This window comes from Trachurus trachurus (genome assembly GCF_905171665.1).
Source record: "Trachurus trachurus genome assembly, chromosome: 20".
Classification (NCBI taxonomy): Eukaryota; Metazoa; Chordata; class Actinopteri; order Carangiformes; family Carangidae; genus Trachurus; species Trachurus trachurus.
Window position 1 is genome coordinate 2,980,860 of NC_139911.1, and position 14,273 is coordinate 2,995,132.

Here is a 14,273-nt window from a genome sequence, read left to right on the forward strand (position 1 = left end):
AGGAGAGGAGGAGTGGTGCATGATGGGAGGTCTGCGGTGACCTTGTGTGTTTCCTGTTATTTTATTTTATTTATTTACCAGGCAGAAAGAGAGAGAGAGACAGAAAAGTGTTTTTGAATCGATGGGTGACCCTGCCCACGGACTGTTTTTTATTTTATTTTTTGAGTCCTGCAGAAACAGACGATGCACATTGCACATTGATGGCCGCCGCGGCCGCCGCCATTACCCCCCAAATACCCCCCCTCCTCTCCTCCCTCCTTTCTATCCCGCGTGTGCGTCTGATCCATGGAAGCGTTTGTGACTTTGGGTGGCGTCTTGTCTGTTCGCCTCAATGTCACCCTCTGTGGACGCTGCTGGGAGACACTGGTGCCTCCTCCCTCCTTCTGTCCTCCTCTCCTCTCCTCTCCTCTCCTCTCCTCTCCTCTCCTCTCCTCTCCTCTCCTCTCCTCTCCTCTCCTCTCCTCTCCTCTCCTCTCCTCTCCTCTCCTCTCCTCTCCTCTCCTCCTTTATCCTCTCCTCTCCTATCTATCCTATCCTCTCTCCTCCTCTTCTCTTCTCCTCTCCTCTCCTCTCCTCTCCTCTCCTCTCCTCTCCTCTCCTCTCCTCTCCTCTCCTCTCCTCTCCTCTCCTCTCCTCTCCTCTTCCTCTTCCTCTTCCTCTTCCTCTCCTCTCCTCTCCTCTCCTCTCCTCTCCTCTCCTCCTCCTCATCCTCTCTTCCTCTTCCTCTTCCTCTTACTCCTCTCCTTCTCTTCCCTTCCCTTCCCTTCTCTCCTCCTCATCCTCTCCCCTCTCCTCTCTCCTCTCCTTTCCTCTCCCCTCTCCTCCTCTCTCCTCTTCCTCTTACTCCTCACATCTCCTCTCCTCTCCTCTCCTCTCCTCTCCTCTCCTCTCCTCTCCCCTCTTCTCCTCTCCTCTCCTCTCCTCTCCTCTCCTCTCCTCTCCTCTCCTCATCTCTCCTCTCCTCATCTTTCCTCTCCTCCTCTCTTCTCTTACTCTTACTCCTCCTCTTCTCTCCTCCCCTCTCCTCTCCTCTCCTCTCCTCTCCTCTCCTCTCCTCTCCTCTCCTCTCCTCTCCTCTCCTCTCCTCTCTTCTCCTCTCCTCCTCTCCTCTCCTCCCCTTCCTCACTTCCTGTTCATCCATCCTTCCTACTTTTCCCTCCTTACATCATCATTATGTGTTTCCCCTTCTTTTTCTTTCCTCTCCTCCTCTCTTCTCTTACTCCTCCTCTCCTCTCCTCTCCTCTCCTCTCCTCTCCTCTCCTCTCCTCTCCTCTCCTCTCCTCTCCTCTCCTCTCCTCTCCTCTCCTCTCCTCTCCTCTCCTTTCCTCTCCTCTCTTCCTCTCCCCTCTCCTCTCCTCCCTTCCCTCCATCACTCGTATGCCTCACTTCCTCACTTCCTGTTCATCCATCCATCCTTCCTACTTTTCCCTCCTTACATCATCATTATGTGTTTCCCCCTCTTTTCCTTTTTATCCTCATCATCCTTCTACTGCCTGTTACTCTCACTCCATCTTCCTCCTCCTCCTCCTCCTCCTCTGGTTGGGAGACTGGCACAAGAGTTGAAGGGTGACTACAGGAGGAGGGAGGGAGGGAGGGAGGGAGGGAGGGAGAGAAGAGGAGGAGGAGGAGGAGGAGAGGAGGAGGGGGAGGCGCTAGCTGGCGGGGCCTGAGACCTGAACCAGACAGACAGTGAGACGTCACACCACCAAACCCAGACTCCCCGACTGCGATTTCATTCTTGTGTGCGTGTGTGTGTGTGTGTGTGTGTGTGTGTGTGTGTGTGTGTGTGTGTGACGGGGGGTTCACAGTGTTAGTAGCTCAGAGCCAGCTGAGGCTGAGGCTGCAGCAGTGGAGACAGACAGAGACAGAGGCAGTGAGCAGCACATAGCAAACACCACTGCATGTTGAGTTGTATGGGACTGGGATTATACTGTACTATAGCTGCTTTTGGGAGGAAATCTAGCAGGTGAGAGTGTGTGTGCGTGCGTGCATGTGCGTGCATGTGCATTTTGTGTGCAGCAGTCCACTATTTAGAAATATATGTTTTCTAGATATCTGCTGCTGCTGAATCAGGAGGTCATATGTGTGTTTTTGTGCAGCGGAGTGTGATTTCATTAAATTAAGTTAGATTAAATGAAATGAAATGAGGCTGGTACAGTAACACGTCATCATCATCAGTGCTGGCTGGCTGGCTGGGTGTGTGGGTCTCTGATGTTTTGGTGGTTCTGTCCGTCCACGCTGCAGGTTGTAAGCTGACCTCGGGGGGACCGACGGCAGCTTCACGCCCCGAGCCGCAGGGAGAGGTGCGGCCGCCGTCGCTCGAGCAGAAACAGGCCCTGGCTACAGACTTCCTATCAGGTAGAGGAAGGCCCATCGCCACAGAAACACAGCTTCTTTACTGATGATGATGATGATCGTGGTGTTTTTAGGGAGTTGACAGGAAAGTTTTGAATTATAAAACAAGGAGGGAGGAGTTTAACATCTGCAGTCGGAGCAACTGATTCACTGCAGCAGCAACTCAATTGAACTCAATGCATGAACTTCAAACTTCACTTTAAACTTTAAACTTGATCATCTTGACGTGAAATGACGTCATATCTGCAAAACGATTGGTCGAAAAGAAGCGCATAGCAGCAGCCAATCACGTCGCAAGAGCAGAGGTGACAGATGTGTTTGATTATTATAATAATAATAATAATAATAATGATGAATAACTATTTATTATGAACAGACAATTCAAAACAAGCGTCTAATTTAAAGCAGTGATGTGTAGTTTTATATCGATTATGTGATCGATGGTCGAAAAAAAAACACATAGCTGTTTAACTTTGACCGAGGCAGCAGCCAATCACGTCGCAAGAGCAGAGGTGACAGATGTGTTTGAATGAATAACAATTTATTATGAACAGACAATTCAAAATAAACGTGTAATTTAAAGCACTGATGTGTAGTTTTATATATATATAATGTATCACAGAGCTCCGTCTTGTAGATTTGAACCTGTTTGGTCTAAAATAAAAGAGAGTTTGTGTGATGTTGTGATTCCTCAGTTCGTCCTCGTTGTTGTTCTCTACCTCTGCCTCACCCATCCTAAATTATTAATGCCCTGTGACTGAGCACCTCCTCCTCATCCTCCTCTATTCCCTCTCTTCTTTTCCCACCTCCTCCCATCTGTCCATCCCTCCCTTCATCATCCGTCTCACCTCTCTGTCTCTGTCTGTTTTCCTCCTCAGCCTCCATGGCGGGTTACTCCGACCCTCTGGGTTCTCAGACCAGCGCCGCTCAGATGATGGACTCAGGCCTGATGGGAGCGTTCTCAGGTAAAAACTCTCACTTTCACATTATTTCTCTCTCTTTCTCTCTCTCTCTCTCTCTCTCTGCAACACTGACACTGACTGTCTGTAGCCAGTTAGCATCAGGAAGTAGCTTGAACCGGTCATGATATAATAATACAAATATTCTTCTTCTCCTCAACTCAACACGTGCCGTCAGAGAAACAGCAGCCGTCGTCTCATTATAATACTTCCTGTTTTAACACCTGTGGCCAATCAACTGCCTTTATTTACACAACAGGTGTCTTATGATTCCTACTTTGGACTCAATAAGGACAAAATACAAAAGTCAGGTTAAAGTTTTTATCTCATTCTGCTGCAGTTTAAATATAAATACTGTATATTGAAGGTTAAGTTGACGCCACAGTGTTTTCTATATTATATTTACATATGAGATAAAAGATACTTGACGAGTCAATATTGTTGTCACAGTTTTTCTTACTCAGCTGATTTTATCTGAACTTTCTGCATTTTAAACTCAAATACTTTTACTAACTTGAGTGACCAGCTGATAAATAATGAATCCTGAACTCATTCATTCACATATTCAGCATATAAACTAAACACACATATATTTAAAGGGACAACGAGGAGTTTTGGAAAAGCGAAGCGTTTTCACACTACATTTATGAGCCTCCGCACCGTAAAATTATTTGACCGGCGCAAGACAGACTCATGTTTTCATTCATCAAGAATTAAAGTCAGAGGTTCAAAGAGGTTCAGTTACTGTCGTAGTTCCCACCATAAACGGCGATTCAGCGGCGTTATTCTCATGACTCGCCACCAAACCGAAAGTAAAGAAACGCTGGTCGGCTCGCCCAGCATTTAGATAGAGACAAAACTATATATTTATCGAAAATGGGCCCATTGACAAGTGGTAACGTAGATTCATCCACATTAATATGAGACTTTTTTATAACCGAATAGAAACAACTTGTTGTCCCTTTAAATAACCCTAACCCTATCTCCATGATGTCAGTAATGTGCTGCCTGTGTTCCTGTGTGTTGACCTTCCAGAAAAACAGTTCAGTACAAACATGAATTAACCTTCAGCCACTGAGGATCATCACATTAAACATGGACGTCGTCGTCTCGCCGCTCAAAATCCTTTTTTCTTCTTATTTTTTTTTTCTTTTTTGCTCATTAGATAAAAAACGTTCTCATTAAAAACGTCGATTTAGTCGAAAAAACGTTACGACGAGCGTCTGAATCCAAACTGTGTCTGTAGAATCTGCCCCGTTAGTCGCAGTCGGAGCTGCTGCTGTCACCGACTGGATCTGCTGACACACACACACACACACACACACACACACACACACACACACACACACACACACACACACACACACACACACACACACACACACACACACACACACACACACACACACACACACACACACAGTATGAGCTATGAGGCTGAGTTATGCCTTTCACTTTGCCAACCTCTGCATACCCGGCTCTCACTGCTGCCTTAATGAGACCTGTCGTCGCTGGGCCACCGAATTACTGCTCCAGGCTTCAACACACACACACACAGTCACTGACACACACTGTCTCGCACTCTTTCACTCTCCCAGACACTCATTCTCCTACAACCACACATGCAGTTGACACTTTAGTCCATCAATGACCCTTATAGTTTCAAATAATTTAGCTTTAGAGGGATAGTTCAACATTTTGGCAAATTGGCCCATTGCCATAATCCCTATAGTCATAGCAGTAGGTTCGTTACCTTTAATTGTCGGTGCAAGCTATTTTTAGAACGGCGGAGCAGAGCCGTGAGCTGCTCAGAGCTACGCTACGGAGGCTCATTATGGGATTTCTTGGTTTCACCTCATCAAACTCATCAAATACACAATCCAACAACTCCAAAACGCTCTGGTGGACAAGTTGTGACCTGCACATTCACCACGCTATGAGATAATAACACAACGTTACCAGACAGAGTTGTTTTAGAGGGAAATACAGAGACTGTTGATGAAAAACTGTCCCTGAAGGCAACGTGCATCAGTGGTTTTACATGTATTTCTCTCTAAAACAACTCTGTCTGGTAACGTTGTGTTATTATCTCATAGCGTGGTGAATGTGCAGGTCACAACTTGTCCACCAGAGCGTTTTAGAGTTGGTGGATCGTGTGTTTGATGAGTTTGATGAGGGAAACCAAGAAATCCCATAATGAGCCTCCGTAGCGTAGCTCTGAGCAGCTCACGGCTCTAAAAATAGCTTAAACCGACAAATAAAGGTAACAAACCTACTGCTATGACTATAGCGATTATGGCAATGGGCCAATTTGCCAATGTTGAACTATCCCTTTAAAACATGATGCAAATGTATCTAATCTTACACAGTTTGTCTTATTTTAGCTCCAGTTATCCATCCGTCTTGATCTCCAACCTGCTTTCTGCAGCCACAGTCTCTCCAACACCGACCGACCCTCGTTCATATCTGTGTTGTTTCTGCCTTCAGGTTTCTCCCAGCCTGGAGGGAAGGGGGTCACCGTGGACCTGGCAGCTGCCCCCGTCTCAGCAGAGAGGCCTCCCAGTATAGCGGAGCCGCAGCATTTCATCCCCACGGTGGGTTTAGACGCCGGTAAAGACCACAGCCCCATGATGCCCGAGCCCCAGGCTCCGCGCAGCCCCGTGGATCAGTCGGCAGGTAAGAGACACAAGCAGGGCGACTCACGTTCTTTAATACTTACGCTTCGGCTGGAGTTAATGAATTTTTATTGGTTATAAATTCAGGAAAAAGTTTGTTACATAATAATTCAGAGCTGAAGGAAGAGTGGACTGAACTCAGCACCGGTGGTCACCAAGCCTCAGTCTGTGACGAGTGCTACTTATCATGACCTCATTTTATCCCAGCATCTACAGCTGTACTTCAGTTTTCTATAGAATTTCTTTTTCTTTCTATCCTTTTTTGTTTTTTAGTGGAAAAACATGTTACTTTATTGGAAACAGGCTTTTTAAACAAACAAAAATATTAAGTTTTCTATAGAAAATTCATATTTTAAACAGTAAAGGATGCAAAAAGACCAGTTTCCCCATTCATTTACCAGTTAAATACCAGTGTGTAGGATTTAGAGGAGAACTAAGAAAGTAAGAAGAGATCTGGTTCACCTGGCCCAGAGTTGTCCTCTTACATCATGTCTCTCTCACTGTTACCACCTAAATAAAGGCAAAAAATGCTCCAAAAATAGCTTAAAAAATTGCAGAAATCCCTCCGTAGAGCCGGTTTCAGTTTATTCCTTCCAGGCTTCTGTAGAAACACGATGCAGACTCACTTCTGCTCACAAAAACAAAACATTATAGATATTATATTCCTCTTAAATCCTGCAGACTGGTCCTTTAAAGTGAAAAGAGGCCTGTGAGTCTGTGCTGCACTGCCTGACTCCCTCCACAGAGGGGAGCAGTGATGGAGCAGCGACCCCCCTCCCCCTCCCTGTGCTGTTGTGTAGTTTTCTTCCCTACACACACACACACACACACATTAATGTGATGTAGTCATGGGAGCTCAAGGTCAGCGGCGGCCAGCTGAGGCTGACATGTATAGGGTTCTGCATCCTGCTATAGCTGCTGGTCATATACTGACTGTGTGCATGTGTCAAGTCTGTGTGTGTGTGTGTGTGTGTGTAGCTGTCCACTCTGTGTCTTCTCCAGCCCCTCACCCTCCCCCCTCCCCCCACCCATAGGGCTCCTCTACTCTCCAGCTCAGCTCAGTGCACATTAGATCCTAGAGAGCGTGGAGTCGTGGTGGCCGCGGCGCTGCAGCACCATGCTCACACACGCTAACCTCCCATGTGGCCGGTGGAACCGAGCACAAAGTATCAGAGCAGCTGAGCTCCCATGGTTCAGTGCAGCACAGCAGGTGTCCAACAGACCCCCCAACACACACACAAACACACATATACACACATATACACACTGTTGTGCCTGCATGTTAAAGAGCAGGGTGAAAACATCTTCATCTGGTGAATACACCACCGTTAGACTTCACTTGGTAAAAACATAACATAGACACACAGACCATTCATCACCAAATAACATTATTACACATAAGGTAACATAAGGTTTTTAAAAACAAGGGTAAGAAAAAGTGTCAACACATAAAAATATATATAGAATAGATCTAAACCCTGCTGCTCCTCTGAGACACTGAACCCTGAGCTTAATGGGTGTTAAGAGGTTGAGTTATGTCTGATACCAGCCAGCAGGAAGTCGTCTAAAAGGACAGACAGCTCCTGCAGAAATTAATCTAATGTTGCGCCGTTGGTTCTCCAATAAAAGCTGCTTTAAATTGTGATTAAAGTAAATAAAAGCCGGTTGCTAATGAAGGATAATGAGCAGGAGTGAAATTACAAACTCTATAATGGCTCCCAGGGCAAATTCAGTATCAGATTTTCATTTTTGTTTTAATTTCAACTGCTTTTTCTTGCACATTTTTCAAAATAAAAGCCTCACTGGTTTCAGGTGCAATCCTGAAATGATCTTTTTTCCCCCCTATACATAGAATTTTTTTTTTTTTTTATTGATATTTACAAAGAGCCTATCACACCATGGCACCTGATGCATTAAGTAAAGTCAGCATTGGTCCTGCATCCTTAAACTTTTACTGTGAAAAGTTTGCACACAAAATATTGCTGGTAACAAATGGATAAAAACTTGAATGAACTCAGAGATGAGTTTGCATTAATATAGAGGCTGCTCAGCCACAGTTTCAGAACATATACCACCTGAGGCAGTGCAGGAAAAGATCAAACCTCTGATTAGGAACTTCTTCTTAAAGTGACACATGCACAGTGTTAACACGGTCGGTCGGTGCAGCTCAGGTGAACTCACTTTAAACCAGATTCCCTCTGCAGCGTGTAAACACCGGCGACCAGCGAGCAGCCTGTTTGAATCATTACAAGCGAGCGCAGCCTCAGAGAGGTGAACAGAGTCACAGCTTGACTCACTCTGCAGCAGATGGAGGTGATTCATTCACAAAGTTTCCGATCGATTTGTAACAAGTTACGAGGGCAAGAAAAAAAACATTAAAAAACTATAGAGAGACTGCAGCAGCTTGTTAACCCGTCTCTGCCACCCAAGTCTATGTGTGTGTGTGTGTGTGTGTGCGTGCATAATCTCTCCACTGGTATGTGTGTGTGTAAACTACTAGGCAACACAGTGACTCAACAATGCGGCACTCGCCAGCCCCCCGCTCCTTTTTTTTTTACCAGATGCTCAGAGCAAATCTATGAAAACCTGGAGGGACTCTGTTGTAAATCTGAATTAAAACCAACGTGGAGTAAAAACAATAAACCACTTACTCACCTGAATATATACACATTATAAATACCGGTATTAGCATAAAAAAACAGTATGAACTCCTAGAGTCCGAGTTCAGACCAGATACTGATGGTCTTTAATTGATCTATCAGGGTTCTGGGCCAATAAAACGAAGAAAATACCATGTTCTGTTCTGTTAAAAATATGCATTTATTTTTACATTTATCTTTGTTAAAGTAAAGTGCAATAAATGTGACATTTAATTCCCCTTATTTTAGGTCCTATATTATCTTACTATTCAGACCTTCTGTCTCAAGGTGACCTGAGTGAGGAGGAGATTTCTTTTTCTCACCTTCAGTGTTTCTCACTAAATCAATTTTCTTTATATTATTTAATTCTGTCTTGTTGACACTGAGGATTTGTGGCCTTGAAACGTCCCCGATTATAGATTCTAGGCAACAGAATCTGTTCCTGAATCAATAACATGACGGATATTTTTGAAAAATGGAGGGACCCAAATGAATGATAGTAGTTTTATGTGTTGTTGCGGGTCAAAGTCTTTTTACATAAAGTCACTTAGCAGCTGCTTTATGTGCAGTTTTATATCCACACAAGGTCCTTTACACTTTGTTTAATTTACATTTTGAAAGCCAGCGAAGGGAATCTGTCACTCCGGTGATGTATCTCTTAATTAAGAGCTCTTTCATTCAGATTTGCACTAATTAGATTCTGTCTCCATCAGAAACAACAGGCTCTGGCTTCACTCCAGTCATAATAACATTTGGAAACGATCCAGTTTCTGTTCTGCTGTTTTTTTTTTGTAATTCATCCAGTTGTTCTCCTACAATAACAGTATTATAATATATATTAATGTGCTGTATGTGATGCTTTCACAGTTTAATGAGTGTTGAAGTGGTTCTCTTACAGTACAGAGACTTCTGTTTCTGTCACGGGTTTGTTAGGATGAAAAATGACCCTCCAGAGACACTGTACAGTACAGCTGCTCCACTTTCACTGTCCTTCTCAGTGTGTGTGTGTGTGTGTGTGTGTGTGTGTGTGTATAAATAACTGGAAACTAAAAACAAACTGGGCCAAAGCGAAGAAGAGCGACCTGGTCTTTTTATTTTCTTCTCCTCTCATCTACCTCAGATTTCTCTACATCTGATTCAACCTGACAGACGTAACTCTGACTTTGTAATAATTTGCCTTTCAGACCTGAGCTTTATGAAACTATGACCTCAAAAAAATAAACCAAAGAACCCACAAACAAACCACTTTTTTTATTTTATTTTTTCTTTATGAGACCATTAAAGCCGTGGTTTTGTCTCTGAGTCCATGTCAGACACTGTGTACCGACTCTGTTGTGGTTTCAGCTCTTTTGCCGCCTGATCATTTCTGTGAACTCGACCCCGAGGCTGCAGTGAGTCAGCCGCCCCCATGAAACACAACTTTACACTTTTTCTCTACATTAAGAGCGCATGTTTGTGTGTGTAATGTGTGTGTAATGTGTTAAGTAATGTGTGTGTGTTCGGTCGTCATCCCTCCGAGTGTTAGTTCACACTCGGCATTTACACAAAAGGAATTTTTCAACATGGATTTTTATTTTAATGAGATGAAAAATCCGTCTCGTCTGACTAAAGGGCAACAGATTAAATGAAAAAAGGAATAGTTTCCCCTCGATTCACTTCCACAAAGACTTTTTCTATCATAACAAACGCTCCTGGCTCTGGATTCGATCCGTTTAAAAGCTTCTCTCATATCATTTTTTGGTAACACTTTACTTGAATAGGTATTCATAAGATTGACATAAAACTGTCATAACCATGACATAACAGCTGTCATAAACATCAATGAATACTTATGACAGCTGTCGTTAAGTGTCATTCAGTAAGTTTTGTCACTTTTGATGCAAAGTTGACATCATTTATAAATGTCCTTGTTATGAGAACTTGACATAATTTTTAAAGTTTGGCAGAGAGAGAGGGAATTACATGCAGTAAATGGCGCCCGACGCGGGACTTGAACCGGGCCGACTGCAGCGAGGACCGTGCCTCTATCCACCTTTTTCCGATCGTCAAAACCGTAGCCTGTTTTGCCGGTTTTGCTCTTCCGGTGGAATTTTATGTTTACGTTTCCATGGTTTCGGTAGTCGCGGTAAGTGCATGGATTTCTTTTTTTTCATTTTTTTTTTTCAATGAAAATCTGCAAAACGCATGGATCATCACACCAGCTTTTAACAGTAGATATCACAAAAATTGACATCCGTGTTAAAAGCCAGCGTTAATAGATCCATGCGTTTACCGCAACTATGACAACGACTGAAAACCATGGAAACGTAAATGTACAATTCCACCAAACCGGCAAAACCGGAAGCCGGTTTTGACCATAGATGACGTTCGGAAACTTGTGGATACATGGGGCGCCCGCTCTAACCACTACGCCACGCGACGCCCCGTTTAAATTGTCTTTATGTCAAGTTGTCGCAACAAAAACATCTCAAACAATGTCAACTTTGCATCAAAAGTGACATAACTTACCGAATGACACTTAACCACAGCTGTCATAAGTATTCATTGATGTTTATGACAGTGTTATGTCCATCTTATGAATACCTATTCAAGTAAAGTGTTAGGCTACCCATTTTTATTCAATTTTTTCAAAATTTCTAAAACCCCCCCCAAAAAAACCCTTTGCTGTAAATGTTTGTTTACTTTCAGTTTGTTTCAGACTCAGATTGTTTGTTTCTGTTGTTTTCTGTTTGAGTTGTTAGACTAAAGGGAACACCCCCCCTCACCCCCACCTCCCCCCGACTTTAAACTCTCCCCTCTTCACCCACAACAAGGTGCCTTAGGCGACGGCTGGCCGGACGAGGCCGGCTGCATGTCCACAGACCTACCGTTCACCCCCAGCGTCGCCAAGGTGATCAGTCGCCACGCGGCGGCCAATCTCGCTGCATCCTCATCTTCCAAGCCCGAAGACTCATCGTCGTTGCCGTCGCAGCACGACACATGGACGCCGAGCGGCACGGCGGCGTACGCGGGAGGAGACGAGCGGGAAGGAGGAGAAGGCTCGGACAGGAAGCAGAACAAGAAGAAGAAGAAGAGGCGACAGAAAGGCGACGAGGGATCGTACGAGCAGCAGCAGCAGCAGCAGCAGCAGCAGCAGCAGCAGCAGCAGCAGCAGCAGGAGAGCCGAGGAGGGCCGGCGGAGATGCAGGCGCAGGGAGAAAACACCCCCCCGGCCTCGACGGAGGAGTTCTACCACCGGATCGGCCCGAGGAGAGACAAGGGAGGAGACGGGAACTGGGAGGAGCAGCTGGGGAAGAGCGGCGGCGGCCGAGGGAAGAAGGGGAAGAGCAGGAAGAAGCTGCCGGAGGAGTGGGGAGTGATGGCCGAGCCCTTCGTTCCCTCGGCAACAGCAGCAGCATCAGCACCAGCAGCATCAGCAGTGACCATCTCCCACCCCCCCACCGAGGAGATGATGATGGATGTGGGGAATCCAGAGGTGGATGACATCGCTGCTCAGAGCGCCTGGAAAACGGGAGAAGAGGAAGTAGAAGCAGGAAGTGGTGTCGTTCTGCTTCCTGCTGACCTGTTGCCCCCGGTGACAGAGGCTCCCATCATCAGCCCGCTGGTCCTCAACAGTGAGCTGAAGGCCACGGCGGCTCCCTTCACCATGCCCATGGCGCTCGGCTCCTTCCCCGTCGCCGCGGCTCAACCTGCAGATCCCTTCGACCTGCTGCTGATGGATTCGGAGAACGCCGGCGTGGGCGACGACAACGACAGCCGCGTTGTCTTCTCTCCGGAGAGCCGAGCTGGAGGAGACACGGTGGACAGCGGCATGTTCGACATCACCGCCACCAGCTCCGTTCTGCAGGAATCTGTTCTGCAGGATGCAACCAGAGGAGCAGAGGAAGAAGACACGTCGGCCTTCAGTCCCGCTTCCCAGCCGAGCCCGGGTTTCCCTCCGCTGCTGAAAGACGTCGTGGCTTCGGCGCCGCCTCTTTCTCCTTCTGATTCCTCGTGGCTTCTCAACGATTCCTCGCACATGAGCAGCAGCCCCAGCAACAACAACAACAACGACAGCAGCGACTTGTTCGACTTCACCGACATGAGCTCGTCCTCCCCGGGTCACCACCACCACCACGTCCTCGGTTTGTCCTTCGACGCTCCGAGTCCCGCTCCGCTCCGCTCCCCGAAGACCACGGCTCAGGATCTGCAGAGCAAAGAGTCGTCGGGACAGAAACCATCCAAGAAGTCTCGCTCTTCGTCCTCCTCGTCCTCCTCCGTGAAGAGCCCCCCTCCCTCCTCTTCCTCCCCTCCTCCTCCTCCTCCCTCCGTCAGCCCTCTGGGAACACCGGGATCGGGTCTTAACCCTGCAGCTAAGCCCTTCTTTCCCAGCTTTGCCGATCCGGCGGAGGAACCGGCTCCACTCTCCCCCCCCGCCGCCGCCGCGGTCGCCGCCATCGAAGGTTGGTTCCTGAGCCGCGGAGAAACTAGAGGTTAAAACCTACAGTAGAGTAACTAAACAGAGGTGGTTTGTGGTTTGTCGTGCATGATCTTTCTACTCATTAGTTCAGATATTTGAAAATTGATTTCAAATATGATTTGTTTGGTGCTTGGGTGCTTTTTTTTTTTTTTACTAATTAGATGGATCATTAATTCTTCTTCCTCCTTGCATGGACACATCTATGTTACAACAACACAAAAAACAAAAAAAACAACTTGGCTGGAGCTTTTTTGACTCTTCGTCCGGTTTGTTGAGTGACTAACGCATGATGAGCTCAGGTGTGGACGCACCTGGAGGGGGAGGGGCTTCTCCCACAATGCACCGCGGGGGATGACCTCATAATTAACAGTGTTGCCGTTGACAGGTGTTGCTACTACTAACCAATCACAGTCCTTCTTCTCTCTTTAGAGACACCACCAAATCAGAACCAACCTCCTCTTCTTCCTCCTCTTTCTTCGTCTTCTTCTGTCCAGGTGTTTGTGTTAACACGGTAATCTCCATCTCTCCTCGTCCTCCTGCATCCAGGGCTGAGCTCCTTTCTCTGTCCCTCTGTCTCTGTCCCTCTGATTAACTCTGGTTTCCTCACTAGCCGCCTGTTTCTGTACGACTTCCCCTAGAAAAGAGTTTTGGGAAGAAAAAAAAAAAAAAAAAGGTGTTGATGTGGACTCACCTGTGTTTGTTGCTGTGCATCGACAGTTCACAACGTCCTGGTTTTGTCTCCTGAGTGAAAACTCTTCATGAAATGTCACATTATAATTGTTTTTTCTGTTGATTTTCTCCTACCTTCCATGTCCTGTGATGGTTTCTGCTGCGTCGGCCGCTTCTCCACCTCAGGTGAGTCCAGTTTAAACTCCTCCTCTTTGCTCTGTTGTGCTTCTTTTCCTTATGACGATCGTGGGATTGTGCTCTTCATTCTCTGTGCACCACAACACAAGCTTTCCCTTCTCCTTTTTTTTTACTTGAGCTCCCTGTGCAACCTCTCATGTTTGTGATTTAATGGTCTGGATATCAAGAGTGTGTCTTCTTGGTAGAAGCAGGACGGTGTCTTGTTGTCCTTGTGTGTGTTATATGCAGTTTTTAAAGAGGAACTCTCCAAGTCTGGTCTGTGTCTCTAACCCTCCTCTCCTCCATGTGCAATTTGTTTTCAATGAGAAATCAATCCATG

At 46.1% G+C, this 14,273-nt stretch overlaps 1 protein-coding gene across 1 annotated transcript in view; it reads left to right on the forward strand.

Annotated features, from left to right (window-relative positions):
• LOC311003393 (uncharacterized protein) overlaps positions 1–14,273 on the forward strand; it is a 107,888-nt gene that overhangs the window by 52,021 nt on the left and 41,594 nt on the right. Inside the window, exons 4-7 of the mRNA XM_083995134.1 lie at positions 2,245–2,358; positions 3,234–3,320; positions 5,802–5,990; positions 11,442–13,070. Coding sequence (XP_083851260.1) covers positions 2,245–2,358; positions 3,234–3,320; positions 5,802–5,990; positions 11,442–13,070 — 2,019 coding nt within the window. The remainder of the gene's footprint in view (positions 1–2,244; positions 2,359–3,233; positions 3,321–5,801; positions 5,991–11,441; positions 13,071–14,273) is intronic.